Raw genomic sequence first — 26,860 nt, forward strand, 5'->3', positions numbered from 1 at the left:
TAGAAGAGTGGCCAGAAAAAAGCCATTGCTTAAAGAAAAAAATAAGCAAACACATTTGGTGTTTGCCAAAAGGCATGTGGGAGACTCCCCAAACATATGGAAATAGGTACTCTGGTCAGATGAGACAAAAATTTAGCTTTTTGGTCATCAAGGAAAACGCTATATCTGGCGCAAACCCAACACCTCTCATCAGCCCGGGAACACCATCCAGGGACTGGGAAATTGATCAGAATTGAAGGAATGATGGATGGCACTAAATACAGGGAAATTCTTGAGGGAAACCTGTTTCAGTCTTCCAGAGATTCGAGACTGGAATGGAGGTTCACCTTCCAGCAGGACAATGACCCTAAGCATACTGCTAAAGCAACACAAGTGGTTTAAGGGGAAACATTTAAATGTCTTGGAATGAGTTAGTCAAAGCCCTGACCTCAATCCAGTTGAGAATCTGTGACTTAAAGATTACTGTACACCAGCGGAACCCATCCAACTTGAAGGAGCTGGAGCAGTTTTGCCTTGAAGAATGGGCAAAAATCCCAGTGGCTAGATGTGCCAAGCTTATAGAGACATACCCAAAGAGACATGCAGCTGTAATTGCTGCAAAATGTGGCTCTACAAAGTATTGACTTTGGGGGGGGGGTGAATAGTTATGCACGCTCAAGTTTTCAGTTTTTTTTTGTTGTCTTATTTCTTGGTTGTTTCACAATAAAAAATATTTTGCATCTTCAAAGTGGTAAGCATGTTGTGTAAATCAAATGATACAACGCCCTCAAAAATCTATTTTAATTCCAGGTTGTAAGGCTACAAAATAGGAAAAATGCCAAGGGGGGTGAATACTTACGCAAGTCACTGTATCTATGCAAATCAGCTCCTGAATATCCCTAATATCTAGGACCCAAATATAATGCTGTATAATTATTATAACAGAGTTGGTTGTGTTGCCAATTTAGTGCAACTTTGTCACTAGGTCTAGGGATTTGTCAGACCACCCTAGTGACTTTTTCTATGAAAGTAACAAATTCAGCGACAAATTCAGCTACTGTAATTTTTACAATTGCCCCTGGGTTTTCCCTTAGAGTTTTGATAGTCCTAAATATAGAATTTATTTTCAGTCAGCCGAGATGAGAGTGAAAGAGAGCAGCTGCCTGACTAGGACCAGACCAGACTGTAAGAGCAGCCAACAGTGCTCTGTGCTTCTGAGAGAAAACATGAGGGGAGGGGGAAAAAGGTCACTGATCACAAGCAATGGCAATTTAATTTTGTGACATCATAAATACAGTATACAATATACAGTATAAAACATTGTAAACCATATCCCAAAATAAACTCATTATAAACATAACAAAGCATTAGGCTATACAACGTTTTCAGGTGTTTCCCAACACCCGCAAAATGGCGACGTCCTAATTACAAAAAAGTATCAAATTATTTTGTTCTTCTTTTAATAGTGTAGCCAAGGTGGGGCATTGAACATAACTTGTGGTTACTGAAGATCCCATGGCATCTTACAGCAAGTGTAGGGCTGTTAACCCTGTCCTGAACAAATACTCAACCTGGCCATACCATCATGGCAAGCTTATTGTCATCATGGTGACCTTATTGTTCCCAGCTTCAAAAGCTCATTCACCCCTCACTTCTCCATTGCATTAGCACCCAGATCATTGAATGTTCTCTATCAATTTGCTAGTCAAATAAAAAATAAAAACGTTTTCAAGTACATGGTTGGGTTTAATACCAAGTTAATTCAGGAATTATCCATTATTTTCTAATAGGATGCTTTCAATTTACAGTATATTGTGAATGATCCCATATATTACAGTCATTTTTCAGTCATTTCTCAATATACAAAGTTTCTAAAAGAAATAGGATGTCCAGATGTATACGTGATGTAATATGCTTGATTCAGAGGGGTTGGGTTAAATGTGGAAGACACATTTCAGTTGAATGCATTCAGTTGTACAACTGACTATGTATCTCCCTTTCCTTTCCTTGTTGGTTACAATTCTTTTAGTTGTTACATTTTCAATAAATTATTTCAACAAAAATATTTCAGAGCGAGATATGAACATGATTGGCATACTTAACCTTACTGGTCAAGACATTCAATGTTTCCCAGAGGATGGATGTTGAACATCTTCAAGCAATGTTGTTACCAAAGCAGGTTACAAAACCTAGAGTTATCTAACACTCAAGTCTTACTAACTTGGCACTAATTATCAACACATATAACCTGCACTAAGTCTACTGTACATGTTGGTACAGTACACCAACATATTGCCAACAGTTTATATTTTTATTTGTTTAAGTCTATGGGATGTAACTAGCATGGTGACTAATAGTGTAAATATTGAATTTGTTCCTCTTGTAACGAGGTTCGTCTTTAGTTTGAGTGACAGGGACAGCCACTCTCTCCTTTTGGTCATCAGCTATTTAATGAGTCAGAGTTACTTATTTTTGTACATTAATAAAATATTAGCTTCTGAAGTGTTAAGTTGATTTAAGTTAACTCCATATTAATTATCACCTTTTATGAAAGAGTAAATATTAGGACCCAAACAAAGAGCAATGAAACGCTGATCTCCCACCAGTGTGGAGTGAGTGACAGGTGTGAGCTTGCATAAATGGCTCCTTTTCCCATGATGCCTCTGACAGGGTGGCCAATGGGGAGTGGCAGTGAAGTGATGATGCTGTTTTGTCCCCAAGTATATAAAGTTAAACAACCATATTGGTACTTCTGAGCAGTTGGAGCATTCCCAGCCTTGCCTCAGGTGTAGGGATTTGCAAGGAGAAAAACAGAACTACACAGCTGAGAAACTGTGTGGTTTTGTTTTGGGGGGTTATTTGGGAGGCTCAACCGTTCTCACCTTGGATTTTCTGGGAACATTTCTGGATAAAGAGATAGGTGCTGAGGCTATAGCCATCTGGGCACTGTCCCATCTGTTCAAGGCACCCTTGTGGATACAAGTAAGTCATTTTTACTTGGTAATCAATGATGCAACATTTCTTATTTCTTAAATCATTGTTTACATTGTTTGTTGCTAAACAATAGTTTTAGCAAGAATGGTTCCACAGTATGAACATTGTTATATTTGATTGTAAATATTTATAATACTTTGTCACTTACTGTTAATTAAATATGTTTACATTAAATACGCTGTTGCTGATAACTGCTGTTTTGGATCCCTCAAGGTTACTTTATGGTGCATTTGGATTGGTGCTATGATTCAGAAAGCCAAGAATAGCCCCTGATAGCATTAGAGTGGTGTCCCAGCTGCGGAGCAATGTCTTTTTAAGGGAATCAGCAGCAGGGATATCAGTTGCACCTACAGTTATGTGCCACATGGTGACTGTCAATCAAGCAAGCGGGGGACAGATTATTTTTGGAGACTGCCATATCTGTCGCTCAGATTCCAATCTTGAAATATCTGAAGTTAATTCAGTTTTGTACAGGTTTTTATTGAATGCTAATGTCTGATGACATTTGACATGATGGTCCAAGTTTTTTGATGTATTGGAAAAACATGTATTTCTGGTGGTCATGAACCCCCTAAAACAGGGGATTTGAGCAGGCCCTCCCATAGGAATTCATAGGAGTCAAATAGTTTTGCTTTATCACTTGAATTATCCTACATTTAAACCCATGACATTATGATACTCTCAAAGCAATTCTTATAGCCAATTGTGTAAATGTAAAATAAGGAAGATATTTGGTATTTTTGGATATTATTTTGATATAGGTAAAGTTCCTCCCTAGTGACAGAGTTGATTGATATTTTGACTGACAGGGACAGTCTGGTAGTGTCACTTCAGTTATAGCAATGCCATGGTATCAAAGTGAGTTTACAGAAGGGCTGCCTGTGATATAAGAAATACATTGCCCTCAATTTGATGCTTAAAGAGATATTCTGGTGGAGTTTTGGATTCATTTTGTTGTTGTAATATACGGATGCAATGTCATGATCAGAAATGTCTCAGATTAATGTGGACAGGGACATTTGTGTGCACCTGGCCTTTGTCATTTGCTTGACATAAAACATACAATTATCTCTAGTATGTTTTAATCCCAGGCTGATAATAGCCTAGCCATTGACATTCAATTGGGATAATTTATTAATATATTGATGTTGACATTTCACTGTTGCATGGAAGTAGGCCTACACAGTCTGCATGGAAGTGTCTCAGAGACGGTTTCTAAAGAGGAATATTACATTTCCATATTGGATATCTGACTGCTTCTGAATAAGAGCTGATGGAGAAAGTTGTTGAGCCAGGGCAGATTTTAACTTGAGTAACTTATAAAACATTCAGAGTGAATTTACTAAACGTTTTGTGAATTGTGACTATGGGGAAGTAAATTGGTTTAAATGTTATAAAACGTAGCCTATGTAACATGGTTACATCCTAATTTCTTGTCAAACAACATAGGCCTACATAGGGAGGTTTAGGTCACGAGATTCCTGACAAATTATAGTATTTTTTTATTATAATTAAAAAATGAATATAACAACTGAAATTTTGTCTAATTTGTGAAGTTAGATATTGATATCTTGTAAATTGTATAATGTAGGCAGAAACCTGGTACTTGTAATGTAAGCCCAGGCCTGATTCTTCTAGAATGTAGGACTGGTGCCTGTGAATGTCATGAAATAAGCCTAGCTATTTACGTCCAATCTCGCTCAAATGGTTACATGCATGGTAATGCATTTCTGAACCTGCCAATTGCAATTCTGAACTTTTTATGATCTATTTTAAACATTCTAGTGAAATAAAGACTTCATGGATTGCAGACTTGTGTTAGTGAGAGCTCTATATTCCCAAATGGGCTGCCTATGGTTCTTAGAAAGATCCAGATAGATTATGTGTAGGCCTATTCACCCAAAAAGGTAGTATGACTGGGAGAAGTGAGAGTGGAAAATGTAGGTTAACCTCCAATTGTTTGGTATGTTAATTTAATGATCAATGCAAAAAGTAGGCATACATGTCTCTTGGCCATTTCTGTTGTGTAATTACATCGATTTTTACGTTTAGAGTGGCACTGTAAATTGCCTGTAGGCCTAGGCATTGTAGGCCACATGTTAACTGTTAACTTAGTTCATTTGACATCTGATCATTTGATGAGTCGATTAGTTCTCAACCTGCTGATTGTCAGCCTCCAGTTGTTATTGTCTCGTCTTTGGGCAGACACTAGGTACTGTGTCCCAGGGTTTGGCCAGGGTTTGGCCCTAACATGCAGACCCCATGGAGCCTCTGATTTCTGGAATTGACAGACAGACAAGCTGCTTTGGGCCAGGTGCAGGGAGCATTTCTGACGAGTCCCTCAGCCTCATTTCTCTGCTGCTAAAAATATCCTGTTGTGCTGCTCTCAGATAGTTTCGGACCCTTCATATACTGTATTAAGTAAAACCATACCACTCAGCTAGACATCAAATGGGTATTGTTGTGAGACCAAAGTATAGACTGCAGATTAAAATAAACTGTTAGCTAAATCTGGCACTAATACACCTCAGTATTGTCTAAATTGTTGATTATTGCGTCGGCCTAATAATATAAATATAGAATATGTCCCTGTTAAATAGCCTAAATGATATAAATAAACATGTAGTCCTATTGGCCGTAGGCTATTTTGAATGAGTAGTTTAACTGTGTGTTTTCATGTTGTGTCTTTCTTCCAGGGTGCCATCCACAATGTCAACACAGGCGCCAACATTTACACAGCCTCTGCAGAGCGTTGTGGCACTAGAGGGTAGTGCCGCAACGTTCGAGGCGCAAGTTAGTGGTAAGACAACTTTCTTTTTTTCTTGTCACGAAGTTCCAGTTGTCTGCAATTCTATTCACATCACACATTTTGACCTAGCCACCGACCTTGTTTCTACAACTTTAGCTACCAATTGATAATCTCAGTCAATTGTTAATTGATTCAAGCAAGCAACATTTATCTTACCACACGTCAGATAATCTATATGAATACATATTAACATTTGTCAACAGTATCATTAATAAAACAAATTACAAACTTTACCTCCAGGTAATCCAGTTCCTGAGGTGAGCTGGTTCCGTGATGGCCAGGTTCTTTCCGCTGCCGCTCTGCCCGGCGCACAGATCTCGTTCAGCGATGGCCGTGCTGTTCTGATGATCCCTGCTGTGACAGCCGCACACAGTGGAAGATTTTCTGTGAGAGCCACCAATGGTGCTGGACAAGCCACTAGCACCGCTGAACTTCTTGTTACAGGTGACATGTTGTATTTATTTTACCTGAGATCTGTTGTAATTGGTGGTTCAGTTATTGTGTGACTCTCACTAACACAAATGTTCTCTTACAGTGGAGACCGCACCACCCAACTTTATTCAGAGACTTCAGAGTATGACCGTGAGACAAGGAAGCCAAGTGAGACTGGATGTTCGTGTGGCAGGAATCCCTACACCTGTGGTAAAGTTCTACAGAGAGGGAGCTGAGATACAGAGCTCTGCTGACTTTCAGATTGTTCAAGAAGGAGACCTTTACAGTTTGTTGATTGCCGAAGCCTTCCCAGAGGATTCTGGAACTTACTCTGTAAATGCTTCAAACAGCAGCGGACGGGCTACCTCCACTGCTGAACTGCTGGTTCAAGGTGAGACTGCATGACTCCTTTAACTTTAATCATTAATGATGGGAAACAGGAATCATGTGGGTAGATGAGCAGAGAATGAGCCAAAGCTTACTCATATTGGTATTTATGTTTGGAACTAAAATACATTAGTAAAAAACATTTAAGAAAACATGTAAACTAATGTAATTTAGTATTTCTGTATTTTGAATTCATGCTGTGTCAATAGATTAAATGCTCATATATATATATATATATATATGTATATATATATAGAGAGAGAGAGATAGTTATATATATATATATAGAGTTATACATATAGAGATGTCAAGTATTTATGTTAATTCTAGATATAATTATTTTCCAATGTCCAGGTGAAGAGGTAGCAGTCCCTGCTAAGAAGACAAAGACTATTATGTCATCATCTTCTCAGATGACGTCTTCTCAGACCCGCCAGACCAGAGAGGCCAGAGTAAGATTCTACTGTAGTCTTAGTCCAAAGTCATATATAAGCTTTAAAAAAAAGTGAACCCAGTGAGAAAAACAAAATTCTCCATTGAAAAAACATAATTTCAAATCAGTTTCTCCATTGAAAAGACATCATTTCAATCAGTTTCGCCATTGAAATTATGTCTTTTCAACCAGTTTTGCTCACTGGGAAGTATACCTTCAACAATAGAAAATGCTATAAAAGATATGAAACCTTGCTTACTCCAACTAACTTTCTCCTCTTTCATTTCAGAGAGTGGAGTCACATTTCCAGTCCAGCTCTATGATGGAAATGCGTGTTGAAGGTGGTGTAGTGACCCAGACATTGGCACACAAGACCCCACCACGTGTGCCTCCAAAGCCAACCTCAACCTCCAAGTCCCCAACACCACCATCTCTTGCAGCCAGAGTTGCAGGCGGACGTCATCAGTCACCATCACCTGTGAGACATGTCAAGGCGCCCACTCCGGCACCTGTCAGGTAAGACATTTGATCTTCATCCTATTGGAAAACACAGGGCTGGTTTCCTGGACTCCTATTAAGTCTACTACTGGACTACAAAAAGCATGCTCAATGGGGAATCTCCGTTCAAAGAGCTTTTTAGTCCTGGACTAGGCTTAGTCTAGGTCTGGGAAACCGACTCACATTGCTATTGTAGTAGACTTCAAACTCTTACATTTGTGTCTATTCTGAAATAACGTTTGTGTGCCTGTTTTCCATTTTCAGGTCTGCCTCTCCCACTTCTGCCTCAAGACTGTCTGTGTCACCAATCAGACCAGTCAAATCCCCACTGACCACACGCAAACAAGTATCCCATAGTCCAGATGTGCCTCCACCATGGAAGCAGGGAGAGGGATTTGTGGCAGAGTCCAGCTACAGCATGACCGCTGCCTCTAGTGCCAGTCATGTCCAGACTTCTGCCACCCATGCTCACATGGAGCAGCACTGGGAGGGCTCTTATGGATTGAAAACGACTGGTGCTGCTGTGTCTGGTGTCGCTGTGAGAGAGGTAAGGAGATCGCCATCTGAGCCGCTCAACTCTGTGGGAGTGGATCCATCTAGTGGTCTACTGCAGGGTTTCCCAAACTCCCTCCTGCCCCTCCAGCTTGATGATTAGTTGATTATTTGAATCAAATTATTTGTGTAGGGCTAGGGCAAGAAACAAAATGTGCAAGGGGGGAGAAAAGAGCCTCAATAGATTTGAATATGGCAAGTTGAATGGTTACACACAACAGAATGTTTCAATGAGCAAATAACTACACGGATATGTTGAACTTTTTGTCATCAGTGTGATGTTTTTCTTGTTCAATGTTATTACTGTGATCCATAACAGAAGGTTTCAATAGGAGCAAATTACTACACAGATATTACTGATAGTCATACATGTGATACGTTTTCCTTGTTCAATGTTCTTATGTGATGTTCATGCATTTGATTGCTTCCTAATCACACTAACAAATGGAAGCGCCAGCAGCATGATACGGATGATAAAGTGATTGCTGTAGCTACCGTGGTAGCAGCGGTGGACCAGGCTTGTAGCTGCAACTCCCAGTCTGTAGATGGATCCTGCACACAGACAAGCTCTGCTGCAGTGTTTATAGCACCAATACAGGAGCAGGTAGATTATAAATAAAACCCTCTCCCCTCCATATCCACCAAAGGAGGCTGGTGGAAGGAGCTATAGCAGTACAGACTCATTGTAATGCTGGAGTGGAATAATGGAACAGAGTCAAACATGTGGTTTCCATATGAAGCAACCAGGGCAATAGTGGTGGCAGCAGCTGTCAAAATGGTGAGGCAGAGGGAGAAACTGTCGGCACTGAGATCCAACATGGAGATAATATGGGAAGCTTCACTGCTTCAAGTATGATGGTGACTACTGAGGAGCAGGTAGCTGAGGTGTGATGATGACACACCAGTGATCACTCCCCATTTCCTCCTTTGTTTTTATTCATTATACAAAATGATCAAAAACTTACATCTCTACATCAAACATGTCTAACAAAACAAAGCACAGGTATAAACAAGAAAATACTAAATACATACAAAATATATATATATATAAATAACAAATCTAAATATTTCCTCCATTTTACTCTCTCACTTTCCCCATTTCTTTTATCACATCCCTTTCTCTTTATAGTCCTGTTTTTGTCAACCTCCTGGTGGCATGTTTTAAGAGGTTTGCTGAGCGCTAAGTCCTCATCATTATGTGACTAAACCACTTCATAATATTGCTGTGAATGCACAGTATGATGCAATGATATGTTAAATTACACAACATGTTCCTTGCAGATGTTTTGTTACATTGATTTGTATGTTATGTTTTGTTATGTTATGTCAACTTTTTGTTGTTACTACTGCCATGGATGATGTGTATGATCTATGTGCTGTATGTGTTACATTCACTGCTTGTTGTCTCAAAAGGTTAAGGGTGGGAAAAAAGCGGAGGCAAAGGCTACAGTTGTTGCTGCTGTTGACCTAGCACGTGTTCGGAAGCCTATGCATGGAGAGAAGGGTCATGCTGAAGAGGAAACCATAGATTCTGATTTTAAACAGCAGACGATGCTGTCTACTACTGAGCAACAATTCTCAACGAGGACTGAGGCTGGGGAAATGCAAACAACAATTCAAACCCTTGCTCCTGAACAGAGTATTCATGTCTCCCAGGTTAGACGTGACTTTTAAGTAGACAACAGAAGAAGAAAGAAAAGCATTTAAAAATTAGTAATTTGTTCTATTTTTGGGGTTGTAATCACTCAATCTGAACTCCATTGGTTATTTTAGATGCAAAGAACTACCACTCAAGTGGATACTGGCCTTGCACCATCCCCAATTCCACATTTCACAGTTTCAAAAGTTATGGTTCCTAAACCTGACCATAGCTATGAGGTAAGCATAGGCAACATCGGGTAAGCAGTGCAACATAACAGAAACAAGAAAATAAATCAATAATTGTCTATCTTATATCGGGGGTAGATTTTTATACATATGTAAACATGGTTCCTGCTTGCCTGAGATGCAACTTTCTATCTTTGTAGCAATAATTCAGATGAGAACTTAATACAACATGTCATCTAAACAATAATGATTTGTTATATTTGATTTTGGTCTTAATCACTCCCCTCCTATTACCATTAATCAATAGTTATACTAATAATGTAATATTCGTTTGAATAATCCTCTAACATACTGTAGTTTTATACTTTATTTTAAACCCCTCCATTCATATAGGCCTTAATCAAACTAACTTAGATTCCCCATCTTGTGGCTAAACAAAACAAACCCAAGACGTTCATAATGTTTTGTTCTGATTCGTGATGATAATGGTATTCTCCTTGGTTTGGTCAGGTTTCAATAGCAGGTTCTGCTATTGCCACACTGCAGAAAGAGTTATCCTCTACCTCTGCACATGTCGCTCAAAAGATCATCAAGCCAGTCAAGCCTCCATCTCATAAGATTGTGGTGGCGACAAGAGTGACGCCAGAGCCGACCCCGCCTCCGTTTAAAGATATCGCAGACAGATATCAGACACATTTCGACACTCAGTTACAGCAGAAACAGATAGGCACTTCGTTTTCAGGGGGCATGGAGCAAATTTATGAGGACTGGGAACAACAGGTTTGTAACCCAGGTGTTTTTCAGATACTAGTCCCCATGTGTTAGAACCTCTCCTCTCCAGTGTCTTAACAGTTCTCCTTAGTTGCTACTAATCTTAACATCAGCCTTGTATACCTCCCCTCCTACGACACCCTCTAACTAAACCAGTCCATTTGTCTTTTGTCGTCCAAGTACATTTTTGTCCACTGCAAAAAAAATGTGCACACACACACATAGTGCTAGAAATAGTATGACATTAACAGAGATGTGTGTATTCCCTAGGTTGTTGAAACAGCAGTTGTTCCATCACCAATGGAGGAGCCAACTGTGCCACCTACTCTTGTGGCTGTAAGTATTTTCATATTTTTCATTCTTCATTCTTAAAAAAAAAATATATATAATTTAATTTTTCATTACTTTTACCTATAGATTAGCATTTTACTGATTATGTGTGTGTTGTTTTCAGGGCTTGAAGAACGTGACTGTGACTGAGGGTGAATCTGTGACTCTGGAATGTCAGATCACTGGTCACCCTGCCCCTGGCATCATGTGGTTCAGAGAGGACTACAGAATTGAGAGCTCCATTGACTTCCAGATCACTTATGAGAGTAAATGTGCCCGTCTGGTCATCCGCGAGGCCTTTGCAGAAGACAGCGGTCGCTTCACTTGCACTGCTACTAGCGAGGCTGGAACCATCAGTACATCCTGCTACCTGCTTGTCAAAGGTAAAGAGCATAAAGACAATGTTATGTATGTCTACCTATACCTTATTGGAATGATTAAACTTGACTTTGATTAAACCTGACTTTGATTAAACCTGACTTTATATTGCAGTGTCAGAGGAGATTGAGAGCAGAGAGGACACTACTGTGTCTGAATATGTTGAAACTTCTGCAGAGCATCAGTGAGTAGAAAACAGCATGAACTCTTAATTAACAAATGTGTTATTTACGAGTTTGCTTTGAAAGCATACAAATTTATAGTTTTTTTGCTTAAGATTGTAGACAATTTCTTGCTCAAGATATTAGATAGTTAAATCATTAAACCTTCCTTTTAGGATTACCATTGGAGCCAAAGAGGAGACCATGTCGGAGGTGAGCGCTGTTGCAGAGACTGTGGAAGCAGCTCCCTTCTTTGTCAAGAAGCCAACTGTGCAGAAGTTGGTGGAGGGCGGAAGAGTTGTCTTTGAGTGCCAGATCGGAGGCAGCCCCAAGCCCCACATTATCTGGAAGAAGACTGGAGTGCCCCTTACTACAGGATACAGGTAGCCTACTTGTGACACATTTCTAGTCAATCACAATATTGAATTTGGATTTTTTTGATTGTGCTTTCTACATTACATTACATTTCCATCCATTAGATATAAAGTGCACTACAATAAGGAGAGTGGAGTGTGTAAATTGGAGATCTCCATGACGTTTGCTGATGATGCTGGAGAGTACTCCATCTTTGTCAAGAACCCGCTTGGAGAGGAGTCTGCCTCAGCCAGTCTGCTGGAGGAAGGTCAGTCGGTTGAATTTTTATAAGGACATTTGCGGGGTTGAGTTATAGCCTTACGCTAAATTGGTATTTCCTATTAAAATTGGTATATCCCTTATTACAGAGGAATATGAAGAATACATGAAGAAACATGAAGTGACATATAAGACTGTAGTGACTACAATGGTGCAAGAGTCTAAAGTGGCAGACGTACCAACTTTTGCTGTTAGTGGCTATGAGACAGAACAGAGGATGTACATGCATCACAGCATGGCTCAGCAGGCCCAAGCGACACGCACCTTCATCTCCGAGCAGGTATAGTGATCAGCTGAGGCAACTCACACTAAACACTACATCAACTTCACACTAAACACTACATCAACCTCACACTAAACACTACATCACCCTCACACTAAACACTACATCAACCTCACACTAAATACTACATCACCCTCACACTAAACACTACATCAACCTCACACTAAATACTACATCAACCTCACACTAAACACTACATCATCCTCACACTAAACACTACATCAACCTCACACTAAACACTACATCAACCTCACACTAAACACTACATCAACCTCACACTAAACACTACATCACCCTCACACTAAACACTACATCAACTTCACACTAAACACTACATCAACCTCACACTAAACACTACATCATCCTGGCACTAAACACTACATCAACTTCACACTAAACACTACATCATCCTGACACTAAACACTACATCAACCTCACACTAAACACTACATCAACCTCACACTAAACACTACATCAACCTCACACTAAACACTACATCAACCTCACACTAAACACTACATCAACCTCACACTAAACACTACATCATCCTGACACTAAACACTACATCAACTTCACACTAAACACTACATCATCCTGACACTAAACACTACATCAACCTCACACTAAACACTACATCACCCTCACACTAAACACTACATCAACCTCACACTAAACACTACATCAACCTCACACTAAACACTACATCAACCTCACACTAAACACTCTTATCAACTTCACACTAAACACTACATCACCCTCACACTAAACACTACATCAACCTCACACTAAACACTACATAGACTTCACACTAAACACTACATCACCCTCACACTAAACACTACATCAACCTCACACTAAACACTACATCAACCTCACACTAAACACTACATCAACCTCACACTAAACACTACATCAACCTCACACTAAACACTACATCAACCTCACACTAAACACTACATCAACCTCACACTAAACACTACATCATCCTGACACTAAACACTACATCAACTTCACACTAAACACTACATCATCCTGACACTAAACACTACATCAACCTCACACTAAACACTACATCACCCTCACACTAAACACTACATCAACCTCACACTAAACACTACATCAACCTCACACTAAACACTACATCAACCTCACACTAAACACTACATCAACCTCACACTAAACACTACATCAACCTCACACTAAACACTCTTATCAACTTCACACTAAACACTACATCACCCTCACACTAAACACTACATCAACCTCACACTAAACACTACATAGACTTCACACTAAACACTACATCACCCTCACACTAAACACTACATCAACCTCACACTAAACACAATATCAACCTCACACTAAACACTACATCACCCTCACACTAAACACTACATCACCCTCACACTAAACACTACATCAACCTCACACTAAACACTACATCAACCTCACACTAAACACTACATCAGATGTTATTTGACATTTGGCCTGTTTTTGTGGTCTTTTTACACTACAATGGAAATCCAATAATTCACTCAATAGCTTTACTTTAAAAAATATTGTTTACAGGAACTCAAGGTTACTGTCGTTGAGGAGAGGGTTATCCATGAGATTGAGGTCCGCATCATGCAGATTACTTACCAACAAATTGTGACTGAGGATCGGGAAGAGATGGTGACTGTGGCAGACCGCGAGGCTGTACAGTCAGCCTTTAGTACTCCAGTTAAAAACTACAGAATCATGGAAGGAATGGGGGTCACTTTCCACTGCAAAATGGCAGGAACTCCACTACCCAAGGTAGTCAGAAAACATGTATTTTTATATTTTGTGTCCATTCTACTTTATATAAATGTTAAGATGAAACATTGCATATATTTATCCATCATTTCTTGTCTCTCAAAAGATTGTATGGTACAAAGATGGCAAGCGTATCCATCATGGCGGCCGTTACCAGATGGAGAGTCTTCATGATGGTAGAGCCAGCCTGCGTCTTCCTGTGGTGCTGCCAGAGGATGAAGGTGTTTACACAGCATTAGCCAGCAACATGAAGGGCAACTCTGTAAGCTCTGGGAAACTGTACGTGGTGCCCACTGCAGGAGCAGAAGCTCCACAGATGCCTGAGTCACCGGCAATGCAGAGAATGAGGTGAGATGTTATGCTATGAATCCCACATGTAAGTGATGTAGCTGCTTAATAGCCTAATCATAAAGCCATCAGCCATCATAAGAACTTTTCATTTCTGTGTTTATTTGCTCAGGTCCACATCCCCACGCTCTACAAGCCGCTCTCCCGGTCGCTCTCCCGGACGCTCTCCTGCTCGCAGACTTGATGACACTGATGAGAGTCAGCTGGAGAGACTGTACAAGCCTGTGTTTGTCTTGAAGCCACAGTCATTCAAGTGTGCTGAAGGGCAGACTGCCAGATTTGACCTGAAAGTAGTTGGTAGACCCATGCCTGACACTTTCTGGTTCCACAATGGTAAGTGATGTGAAAACATGATACATCGTCTAGGATATGATTTATAAAATAAAATATTAAAACTATTATTCCTTTCTTTGTTATTTTCAGGACAACAAGTTGTCAATGATTACACCCACAAGATAGTGGTGAAGGAAGATGGAACTACGTCACTGATTGTGGTTCCAGCCATGCCCCATGACTCTGGAGAGTGGACCGTGGTTGCTCAGAACAGAGCTGGAAGGACCTCTGTCTCCATGACACTTACAGTTGATGGTAAGGCTCCATTTGAAATATGTGACTGGCTCAGGAAAAGGGGCACATTTTGATTTGTGCTCCAGTGAATATTTCAGGACATGAATCTATTGTTTATTTGTTATTTATTTTTATTCCATTCATTTATATGTGCTTGATCTTTGTTACATTTACAGCCAAAGAAAACCTGATCAGACCCCAGTTTATTGAGAAGCTGAAGAACATCAGTGTCAAGAAAGGCACTCTGGTTGAGTTGGCTGTCAAAGCCATCGGAAACCCCCTGCCTGATATTGTTTGGCTGAAAAACAGTGACATCATCTCCCCAATGAAGCACCCAAATATCAAGTGAGTGTCTTGTCCATATCATGAGTTAAAATGCAGTTAGTGTATTGACCTCACATGTTGAATATTCTGAGTCTATTCAGATACATTACAGTAGCCTAGCAGTTAAGAGTGTTGGGCCAGAAACCAAAAGGTCACTGGTTCGAATCCCCGAGCCGACTAGGTGAAAAAGCGGTTGATTTGCCCTTGAGCAAGGCACTTAACCCTAGTTGCTCTGGATAAGAGTGTCTACCAAATGACTAAAATGTAATACACATGTATATATTTCAGGATTGAAGGCACCAAAGGAGAGGCCAAATTCCAGATCCCCCAAACAGTAGGCACTGATAGTGCTTGGTACACAGCCACAGCCATTAACAAAGCTGGACGAGATACCACTCGCTGCAGGGTCAACATTGAGGTGGAAACTGCTGAACCTGCACCAGAGAGGAGACTCATTATTCCCAAGGGAACATACAAGGCCAAGGAAATTGCAGCTCCGGAGTTGGAATCCCTGCATCTTCGTTATGGTCAAGAGCAGTGGGAGGAGGCTGACCTATATGACAAGGACAAGCAGCAGAAACCGCAGTTTAAGAAGAAGCTGACTTCCGTCAGGCTGAAGCATTCTGGTGTTGTCCACTTTGAATGCAGACTGACCCCTATTGGTGATCCCACTATGGTGGTTGAGTGGTTGCTTGATGGCAAACCCCTGGCAGCTGCTAACAGGTTGCGTATGGTTAATGAATTTGGCTACTGTAGTCTTGACTTTGAAGTTGCCTATGCCAGAGACAGTGGTGTCATCACCTGCAGAGCCACTAACACGTTTGGTGCCGATCAGACCTCGGCTACACTGATTGTAAAGGAGGAGAAGAGCATGGTGGAGGAAACTCAGTTACCTGAGGGCAGGAGGGGACTACACAGAATTGATGAGATGGAGCGCATGGCTCACGAAGGAGGTCCTTCTGGAGTCACTGCAGATGAGTATTCAGAGAAGACAAAGCCTGAAATTGTCCTTCTTCCTGAGAATGCAAATGTGCAGGAAGGTGAAATTGCAAGGTTCCGTTGCAGAGTAACTGGTTATCCTACACCTAAGGTCAACTGGTACCTCAATGGGCAGCTCATTCGCAAGAGCAAGAGAATGAGACTTCGCTATGATGGCATTTACTATCTTGAGATTATCGATATCAAGTCATACGATGCAGGAGATGTCAAAGTGTTAGCAGAGAACCCTGAGGGCACAGCTGAGCATCTGGTGAAGTTGGAGATCACACAGAAAGAGGACTTCAGATCTATTCTTCGTCGTGCACCAGAGCCTAAGGCCCCAGAGCCTAGCACCATGGCTGAACATGGCAGAGTTTCCTTTGATGTGGTTAAGGTTGAAAAACCAACTGCCATCAAAGAAACCAAAGAGGTAGTGCAACTAAAGAAGACCGAAAGAGTCATCCATTCAAAAGCCACAGAGGAGACAGACGAGTTGAAGGGCAAATTTAAGCGCAGGACAGAGGAAGGTTATTATGAAGCCATCACTGCTGTGGAGCTCAAGTCTCGTAAGAAGGATGAGTCCTATGAGGATATGCTTAGGAAGAGGAAGGAAGAACTGCTTCACCATCAAAAAATGTTGTCTGAGGCTGAGAAGAAAAAAGAGGAGGAACGCAAGGTTCATGTTCCCTCAATTAAACCAGAGAGAGTAAAGCTCTCTCCCAGCATGGAAGCTCCAAAGATCATTGAACGCATTGCTAGTCAGACCGTGTCTCAGATGGAAGAAGTTCACTTCAGAGTCAGAGTTACCGGTAGACCAGACCCTGAGTGCCAGTGGTTCAAGAATGGAATTCTGTTGGAGAAAACAGATCGCATTTACTCATTCTGGCCTGAAGACAACGTATGTGAATTAGTGATCAAAAAGGTCACAGCAGAAGACTCTGCTAGCATCATGGTCAAAGCCATGAACATTGCTGGAGAGACTTCAAGCCATGCATTCTTATTGGTGCAAGGTAAAGTACTAATTTCAGTAATTTTTCTACATTGTTCATAGCATTAGTAGCCTATTGTCTGAGTTTGTGACACAAGATGCACAGTAGTAATGTTTCAGGGCCGGGCCTCATTAGTACCAGGTACTGTAAGCAAAAAAATTAAATAACCTGCCATTGATCATCATTCAGTGGACATTATTAAGTTATTGCAATCTGAAACCTAGATATCAAACCTAATTTAAATGTGTGTAATTGATATTCTGTGTGAATCACGGCATCCCTGATACTCACATTATACCATCTTCATCCTTTTAGCAAAGACAGTCATCACCTTCACACAAGAACTAGAAGAAACTAACGTGAAAGAGAAAGAAACCATGGCGACCTTTGAGTGCGAGACCAATGAGCCTTTTGTTAAAGTCAAATGGCTGATGAACAATGTAGAGATTTTCTCTGGAGACAAATACAGGATGCACTCAGACAGAAAGGTTCATTTCCTTTCTGTACTGATTATCAGCATGAAGGACGATGCAGAATACAGTTGTGCTGTTATTGAAGATGACCACATCAGGACCACTGCCAGACTCAATGTGGAAGGTTTGTAGTTTTTCTTACCACTGGTGTACAAGTAGAACTTTAATGACTGGGTTCCCAGATACAGATTAAACCTAGTCCTAGACTAAAAGGCAGGTTCAATGGAGAAGGACTCAGCTTAATCTGTGGGAAACTTTTCCTTTTTCAACAGTAAATGCACTCTTTGTTTTCTGGAATAGATATACTAACAGTGCTCTCATTATACAGGTGCTCCACTGTCAATTGTGAAGAGGCTGGAGAACATTGAGGTGCCTGAGACCTACTCTGGGGAGTTTGAGTGTGAAGTGTCTCGAGAAGATGCTGAAGGTGTATGGCATTTTGAGAACAATGAGCTCACTCCCAGCAGCAAGCATGCCATCTCCTCCCGCCGTGGACGCCACAGTTTATCTGTGAAAGATGTAAAGAAAGAAGACCAGGGAAAATATACATTCACCACGGGTGAATTCAAGACTAGTGCCTCCCTGAAAATGAAACGTGAGTGTTGTAAGGATGAGGATTTCTATCTAGATGAAAGACAAAAAGAATATGCTTGCAGATAGTTTTTTCATGACCTATTAACATGTGTTGTTGCATGAAATCAAATCTTACTTCAATCTCTTTTCATTTAGTGCGCCCTGTGACCCTGTTGCATCCCCTCTCTGATATGACAATCTGTGAGGGTGACATAAGCCAGTTTGAGGTGCGATTCTCTCAAGAAGATGTTGAGGGCACTTGGATGAAGAATGGTGTTGCCATTGAAGCTTCGGATCGCGTCCACATGGTTATTGACAAGCTCATCCATAAACTTCTCATAGAGGATACAGGCAGGCTTGATGGTGGAATGTACTCCTTTGTAGTTCCTGCTCAGGACATTTCCACCACTGCAAAGCTGACTGTTCAAAGTAAGTGATTTGATTTCATACTGTACATTCTAATTTTGAGTATTTCCTTATCTACTATTCCTTATTGTGTTGTCTTTTTCTGTGTGTATTACAGCGATTAGCATCTTGGCCCCACTCAAAGATATTACATCAGTTGAGGGCACCAAGGCTGTTATGGAGGCTAAAATCTCTGCTGCAGATATTAGCTCAATTAAGTGGTTCCACAATGACAAGCTTGTGATGCCTAGTGAGAGAATCCAGATTGTTCCAAAGGGATCCAAGCAGCGTCTGGTGTTCAATAGGACCTTCGCCTCTGATGAAGGAACCTACAAGCTATGTGTTGGCAAAGCTGACTCTAGCTGTAAACTGATGGTCCAAAGTAAGCTTTTGCACAAGTGATTAAATGCAACATAACTTCATACAATACTTTTTGTCAGTTACAGACATTATCCAACTAAAACGTACTTAACTTTTTTTACAGAAATTTCAATTGTGAAGCAAATGGAGGATCAAGTTTGCACAGAGACACAGCACGTCACATTTAATGTGGAAGTGTCACACCCTGGCATTGATGGTATCTGGACCTTCAAGAAACAACATCTGAAAAATGACTCCAAGTACAAGATAGTGACCAAGGGCAAGAACCACAGTATGACTGTCATTAATGCCATGAAGGATGAAGAGGGGCAATACACATTCGCTGCTGGTGAACAGATATCCAGCGCAAAGCTTACAGTGTCAGGTAAGATAACTCTTGTCAAAAAAGTGCATTACACTGTAAACATATACAAGTTATGGTGTAAAAGTTCAGTTGGATATTACAACAACCATTCACCTACCAAATGTAAAAACTTTTTAGTGCAGTTACCCAATTGGAGGAAATAAATCCAAATGTATTCGTGTTCCCAGGTGGCGCTATATCCAGACCGCTGCATGACATCATTGTGGCTGACTCTCAGACAGCTGAATTTGAGTGTGAGGTGGCCAACCCAACTGCTGAGGGCAAGTGGCTGAAGGATGGACAGCCTTGTAACTTTGGTGAAAATGTCAGGAGTGAGAAAAATGGAGCTGTCAGACGTCTTGTTATTGTCATCACCAGACCCCAGGACATCGGTGAATACACTTACCAGATTGCAAACTCCAAGACAACAGCCAACCTGAGAGTTGAGGGTAGGTGTTACCTCCTGAGTAGAAATGTTAACTTATTTTCAACTGGTGTTTGCATTAATATATGACTATTATATGATATGCCTGCTGTTATGTCATGTTTGTGTTTGATTTCATAGCTGTGAAAGTCAAGAAGACCCTGAAGAACCAAACCGTCACTGAAACACAAGAAGCAGCATTCATTCTGGAGCTCACCCATGAGAATGTGAAGGGCTCACAATGGATTAAGAATGGTGTAGAGATCCAACCTAGTGAGAAATATGAAGTCACCGTTGATGGCATGGTCCATACCTTGAAGATCAAGAACTGCACCATACACGATGAATCAGTTTATGGATTCAAACTTGGAAAACTATCTGCTAATGCCAGATTGAATGTTGAGGGTAAGTTAATATTTTTATGGTGACAAATTGCAAATGTTTGTCTACTTAAGATTTTGAAAGTTTTGACTCTCAATCTTTTTTTCAGCTATCACTATAACGAAGAAGCCTAAAGATGTGACATCACTATTGGATGCCACTGCCTCTTTTGAGCTGAGCCTGTCTCATGATGACATCCCTATCAAATGGATGTTCAATAACGTTGAGCTTAAACCAAGTGAAAACATCAAAATGCTGTCTGAGAGAAAAGCTCACAAGCTGATCATCCAGAATGTGGATGACCAAAAGGCAGGAGAGTACACTGCTATGGTCGGACATGTGCAGTGCAGTGCTCATTTATATGTTGAATGTAAGTGTTGACAAGTGAACAAATAGATGACTCAACCCACACATTAAATGTATTTTCAATCTATTCATTATTGTTCGTTCTCTCCAGCTCTGCGTGTCACAAAACCCATCAAGAACATTGAAGTCCCAGAGACCCAGGTGGCCACTTTTGAATGCGAAGTGTCACATTTCAATGTCCCATCCACCTGGCTGAAGAATGGAGTGGAGATTGAAATGAGTGACAAGTTCAGGATTGTGGTGCAGGGCAAACTTCACCAGCTCAAGATCATGAACACTGGCAGTGAAGACTCTGCAGAATACACCTTTGTCTGTGGAAATGACAGAGTCTCTGCAACTCTGAAAGTTAGCCGTAAGTTTTCAACTAACCTGTACTTGAAATCATTTTTATCACATAGGTCTTTTACACTAATGAGATTGTTTTTTCCTTAGCCATTTTGATCACCTCCATGCTGGAAGACCTCAATGCACAGGAGAAAGACACCATCACATTTGAAGTGAATGTCAACTATGAGGGCATCACCTACAAGTGGCTGAAGAATGGTGTTGAGATTCGCTCCACTGACAGATGCCAGAGCCGCACCAAACAGCTAACTCACTCTCTCACCATCCGAAATGTTCATTTTGGTGATGGTGCAGAGTACAAGTTTGTTGCCGGCTCTGCTGCAACTACAGCCAGCCTATATGTTGATGGTATGTTTTCTTTTTATCCAGACCCTTTCTAAATATTAATCATGAAAGTATTTTTTCTGTTGTTTATTAATGTATTTGCTCTCTCACAGCTCGCGTTATTGAATTCACCAAGCACATCAAAGATATCAAGATCACAGAGAAGAAGAGGGCCACTTTTGAATGTGAGATCTCTGAGCCTAATGCTCAGGTGACGTGGATGAAAGATGGACAGGAGCTGGAAATGTCTGAAAGGTACGTATCATTCATTTATTTGTATATTATTCCTGTGAGATTCCTGTGAAATGCCACATTTGAACGATTCCTCTGTATCTTAAGTGTTATTTCTAAAATGCCTTGACAGATACAAAGTCTCCACTGAGAAATTCTTGCACCGTCTGATGATCCAGTCAGTACGGCTGTCTGATGCTGCAGAGTATTCTGTGGTCGCTGGTGCAAGCATGTCAAAGGCTCATCTCACCGTGGAGGGGCGTGACATCCACATCACAGAACCCGAGGAGAAAGAATTCACGGTGAATACGGATAACATTACATTGAAGGAGGACAGTTTAAAACTGAATAGTTAATAAATTATCAGTGTTAATATGAACATTTATATTATTTATTTTCAGGTTGTTGAGAAACAAAAAGCGTCGTTTGAGTTTGAAGTCAGTGAGGATGACGTTGAAGGTCGCTGGCTGAGGAACGGTGCTGAGATCCAGTTCAACCTTGACGATAGGCTCCACTACATTGCCATTAGAAAGGTCCATCGCATGACCATCTCTGAAACCTATAGAAGTGATGCAGGGGAGTACACCTTCATCGCCGGCAAGAACAGGGTCGTGGTGACTCTACATGTCAATAGTAAGTGTTTGCTCTCTTTTAACTCCCAATAACAAAAGTCACACTGAAATAATAATGCAATTTTCAAATATGTTTTTACAAACATTCAGATTTCAGGATGTATTTAAGCAACTAAATCACAGCTAAATCACAACAACTAAAAACTTCCCAATTTTCCCTAAGCTTGGTGTTCCTTCCTTTCTTCTCATCAAATGTATTTGTTTGTTCTCATAATTTAGTCCCTGAGCCACCTCAGATAATTCGCGGCATGCAGGCCCTGTCTGTGGAGGCCGGAAAACCTGCTCGATTCTCTGTGGAAGTGACTGGCGTCCCCCAGCCCCAGGTGTTCTGGTACAAGAACTCCCAGGCTCTCTCCCCTGGCTTCAAGTGCAAGTTCCTGTGTGAAGGAAATGAGCACACTCTGCTTCTCATCGAAGTCTTCCCAGAGGACGCAGCCTTGTACAACTGCGAGGCCAAGAATGACGTTGGGCTTGCCACCAGCTCAGCACCACTAAATGTGGAAGGTAAAGTGAAAAAACAATCACATATAAAGAACTGAAATAACCTCTTAATGAAAAATGAAAAAAAGCCAGATTTTTTACATTTCAGTTTCAGAAGTCGTTTCTCCTGACACTGGATCTCCACTGTCCAAGCCTGTGATCATAACACCAATGAACAACACCTCAGTCAATGAGGGAGAGGCTGCTAGGTTCCAGTGCAGAATCTCTGGTGAAGGTATCTATCTCGACTTCCACTAGGCCTATCTCTTACTTTGTTCTCGAAACTGTTAAATTAAAATAATATTAGTATTGCATGTATTATTAACACTATTGACGTTAACCAAACTTTTCTCTTGATAGATCTAAAGATCTCTTGGTACGTCCACAAGAAAGAGATCGGACAGTCCAATGCCTTCAGGATGTCCCAGTTCGATGACACCTGCCAGCTGGAGATTTCCAGAGTGTACCCCGAGGATGAAGGGGAATACACCTGTGTTGCCAGAAACTCAGCAGGAATGGTCACTTGCGCAGGATATCTGGCACTTGAAGGTGAGTAAAAGTCTTATTGAACATAGTTAGTTCTGTATGTCCAATTTAAGTGTGCTTTTGTATTGTTAAAGGTTGAGAATAGATACTATTTGTCCTATAACTTATTTTTGCTCTATGCATGTACTTGTATGATTCAATTGATCTTTCTCCTTATCTTCATATTGCCCTGGGGGATAATCTGTTTTCAAATGTATTACATTTTCCTTTACTCATAGTACAGGTTCATTTTGATAGCAGTTGATTGTTGACCAAATTACACTCTTCTAATTCTCCCAGATCAAAATATGAAATCTGTAGCTAGGCAAAGTGTGTCAAGCACTGGGGGAACAATGATCAGTCATAAAATGGAAATGTATTCAGAAGGGTACCAGTCAGTGGATGTCAGTGGATCACACAGTGTACAGACCTATGAGACTGTGTCTGAGATGTCATCTTCATCAGTAAAGATGGTTGAGGTGACCACTGTTGAGAATTCTGAAATGAGCATCCCTAGAAGCCCTAAGTTGCTCTTGAAAATGAATGACGTCAAAGTCAAAAGTGGTGAGATGGCTCAGTTCAACTGCTCGTTCGACGGACAACCCTTTACTGAAATAGTGTGGGATCATAATGGAAGGAACCTCACAGACACAGAGAGGGTGAAACGTACACAAAATGGAGGTGTGCTGTTGCTTGTCATACTCAATGTTCAGCTTGGCGACCAAGGGACATACCTCTGTACCACAAAAAATAAACATGGAGATAACAGAACTTCGGCACAACTCACAGTTGAAGGTGGATACAGTTTCTATTTAATATTTCCACTCTCTGGTCCATTTCACCTCCATTCCGCTTGATTCTTTTGTAAAACCTTTAAAACTTTTAATATTTCCTTTAGATTGTAACCGATTGGAATATAATGTAATAACATATTTATTTTGTAAGTATAGTTTTTTCCCCCATTCAAAGCATGCCCCTAACACCATCTCCCCATCTTACTAACTTCCAGTGTTTAGATCTAAGATACCCTCTTACTGATGTCCTCTGACTGATGTTCTTAATACCTAATAAATCTCCCTTAACTTTATTCTCACCCAGCCAAAGAAGTGAATCCCAAAGCCGAAACACCCATCCCTTCCGATTCTGTCAATAAAGACTCTAAGACAGACAGGGACTCGTCTAAAAAGCCCTCTGACCAAGACAAGCAGGAGTCCTTACAGAGTCTTGGACCTTTACCACCATTCTCACAAAGAACTCAAAGGCAGATAAGCCATGAGTATTACCCTGATGTTATACCCTATGGAGAATACGAATGTGATTACATTGGTGCCACCTACCCAGAGTTCCTTGTGACACTGCCCCCAGAAATCCTTGCCAAACCTAGAGACATCGTGTCTCTCTTTTGCGTTATAAAGGGAATCCCTACTCCGTTTGTTATTTGGCTACACAATCGGTTGATTGTCGAAGAGTCCGTTTCTTACTCTCTGAAACACAAGGGGCCCTTGTGCTGCTTAAATGTTATGAACGTTGGTCCTAAGCAAGGGGGCGTTTACACTTGCAAAATTGTCAATTCAGCCGGAGACGCTGAATGCAGCACAGTGATGAAAGGTTGGCAACTGCATGCTTTGGTCCTTACCACCAATATGCACTCTTGGCCGTTATTGGCCGTTCTTGTCAATTCCACATTTCACACTGTTCCCAACTATTGGCCCTTCTTGTCAATTCCACATTTCACACTGTTCCCAACTATTGGCCGTTCTTGTCAACTCCACATGTCAGGCTGCTTCCAACTATTGGCCGTTCTTGTCAATTCCACATTTCACACAGCTCCCATACTGCCCTATACAACAAGAAAAATAAATTATAAAATGATAGCTCATGGACAAATGTGCTAAGAAACAGGTTGTCAAGTACACTGACTTAAATGTGAAAAGAGAGAGAGATGTGCTCAATTTACTACATGCATCCCAAGAGACGGAATTCACTGTATGATCACATCAAAACCAAAGCATGTCAGATTTTTTTCATCATTGCAAAATAGATGTTGACAATATGGATGTAACCTATGTTACCTGGTTCTAGCAGTAAGAACTATATATATATTTGATAAAAATCACTAATTTATAAATGTTTGTCTATTGACAGTGGTTGAAAAGGAGGTGGAGAAAAAGGAAAAGGAAGTCAAAGGTAAATATATTTTCTTTATCATTAACATGTGATTGAATGTTGGATTCCTGGACTCAGATTAAGCCTATTCCTGGACTAAAAATCACTTTCAGAGTTGGAGGTGCTTTGCAGACCATGAGTAGGCTCGATCTGGAACTGGGAAACAGGCCCTTTATCTTTCTTTTTGCACAGGCCCATATCCTGCAGAATTGTTTTGAAATGTCTGGAGCAATATGATCATGTATAATGCCCTTTGTAAAACTGTATGTTGGGCATGTGACTATCTTGAACGGTCATAATATTTGCCTTGAATTGTAATGCAATAGGTGAAACCTACATGGCCATTATGTGAAATTAAATTAATGCATGTTTTTTATCTTGCTGATTTCAATTCAAGAGGTGTTATCGTTGAAATGCGTTCCTTTATTTATTGCTTTATTGTTTTTTTATCTTAATATTTATACATTACTGTAAGTGATAACATAATGTAATTATTTTACTCAGCTTTCTCTAGCTTCACTGTCTCAGCTGAAGAGGAAAAACAGGAGGCTTACTTCACTGGTCTACAATTAGGCAAAAGCAAAACACTTGACCTCAAGCCAGAGTCCAAACTTTATTCTAGTACAATGGAGAAGAAAAAAGAAAAGCCCGTTTTTGTGACCCAACTCTCACCAGTAGCTGTCACTATTGGGGACATAGCTAGATTTACTGTCACAATATCTTGTCTTCCAAAGCCTAATGTCCAGTGGTTCCACAATGGTCGGGTTATAACAAGTTCATCAGTTTACACATTTGTTCAAGAGCGAGACGAATATACCCTCGTCATTAACAAAGTAGAGAAGGAATTTGAAGGAGAATACTCCTGTACTGCAAGCAACAGGTTTGGCCAATCAACCTGTACTACTTTCTTGAACATCCAAGTAAGTGACACAAAGAAACCAGAGAGGCAGGTTGAGAAAATGTTCAAACCCACTGGCCAACCACCTGAATTTATTAAAACTATTGAGCCTGTACAATGCTCTGAAGGTGGTCTAGCTCTCTTTAAGTATATTGTCACTGGGAATCCTCTTCCAGAGGTTCAGTGGCTTAAAGGTAGTTATCAAATTCAGCCCAGTAAGTATTGTATTGTGGTGAACAACCCAGATGGCTCTGGCTTCATCAACATGAAGGGCATCCAACAGCAGGACAGTGGTCTCTACACATGTAAGGCTTCCAACCCATCTGGGGAGGCCTCTTGTAGTGCTGAGCTAATCGTGTTCAGAGAGTCTGTCTCTGTATCTCAGCACCAGGAACACATGGTTGTTCAGAAACAAAAAGGTTATAAAGTATCCATGACTGAAC

The 26,860-nt window shown here is 40.7% G+C and overlaps 1 protein-coding gene across 1 annotated transcript in view; it reads left to right on the forward strand.

Moving 5' to 3' along the window:
• The first annotated feature begins 2,755 nt into the window (after nt 1–2,755).
• ttn.1 (titin, tandem duplicate 1) overlaps nt 2,756–26,860 on the forward strand; it is a 167,156-nt gene continuing 143,051 nt past the window's right edge. The window contains exons 1-39 of the mRNA XM_055871142.1: nt 2,756–2,961; nt 5,670–5,773; nt 6,023–6,226; nt 6,318–6,605; nt 6,956–7,053; nt 7,324–7,550; nt 7,797–8,079; nt 9,498–9,740; nt 9,858–9,962; nt 10,422–10,691; nt 10,953–11,018; nt 11,137–11,395; nt 11,505–11,574; nt 11,728–11,934; nt 12,031–12,173; nt 12,274–12,464; nt 14,037–14,264; nt 14,371–14,612; nt 14,725–14,945; nt 15,036–15,200; nt 15,356–15,524; nt 15,792–17,491; nt 17,786–18,067; nt 18,272–18,538; nt 18,673–18,945; nt 19,040–19,303; nt 19,406–19,666; nt 19,834–20,094; nt 20,211–20,474; nt 20,560–20,820; nt 20,908–21,168; nt 21,249–21,509; nt 21,599–21,740; nt 21,850–22,018; nt 22,118–22,349; nt 22,568–22,852; nt 22,938–23,063; nt 23,189–23,377; nt 25,499–25,540. Coding sequence (XP_055727117.1) covers nt 5,683–5,773; nt 6,023–6,226; nt 6,318–6,605; nt 6,956–7,053; nt 7,324–7,550; nt 7,797–8,079; nt 9,498–9,740; nt 9,858–9,962; nt 10,422–10,691; nt 10,953–11,018; nt 11,137–11,395; nt 11,505–11,574; nt 11,728–11,934; nt 12,031–12,173; nt 12,274–12,464; nt 14,037–14,264; nt 14,371–14,612; nt 14,725–14,945; nt 15,036–15,200; nt 15,356–15,524; nt 15,792–17,491; nt 17,786–18,067; nt 18,272–18,538; nt 18,673–18,945; nt 19,040–19,303; nt 19,406–19,666; nt 19,834–20,094; nt 20,211–20,474; nt 20,560–20,820; nt 20,908–21,168; nt 21,249–21,509; nt 21,599–21,740; nt 21,850–22,018; nt 22,118–22,349; nt 22,568–22,852; nt 22,938–23,063; nt 23,189–23,377; nt 25,499–25,540 — 9,310 coding nt within the window. The 5' untranslated portion in view covers nt 2,756–2,961; nt 5,670–5,682. The remainder of the gene's footprint in view (nt 2,962–5,669; nt 5,774–6,022; nt 6,227–6,317; nt 6,606–6,955; nt 7,054–7,323; nt 7,551–7,796; nt 8,080–9,497; nt 9,741–9,857; nt 9,963–10,421; nt 10,692–10,952; nt 11,019–11,136; nt 11,396–11,504; nt 11,575–11,727; nt 11,935–12,030; nt 12,174–12,273; nt 12,465–14,036; nt 14,265–14,370; nt 14,613–14,724; nt 14,946–15,035; nt 15,201–15,355; nt 15,525–15,791; nt 17,492–17,785; nt 18,068–18,271; nt 18,539–18,672; nt 18,946–19,039; nt 19,304–19,405; nt 19,667–19,833; nt 20,095–20,210; nt 20,475–20,559; nt 20,821–20,907; nt 21,169–21,248; nt 21,510–21,598; nt 21,741–21,849; nt 22,019–22,117; nt 22,350–22,567; nt 22,853–22,937; nt 23,064–23,188; nt 23,378–25,498; nt 25,541–26,860) is intronic.

The sequence above is a fragment of the Salvelinus fontinalis genome, chromosome 19 (assembly GCF_029448725.1).
Source record: "Salvelinus fontinalis isolate EN_2023a chromosome 19, ASM2944872v1, whole genome shotgun sequence".
Classification (NCBI taxonomy): Eukaryota; Metazoa; Chordata; class Actinopteri; order Salmoniformes; family Salmonidae; genus Salvelinus; species Salvelinus fontinalis.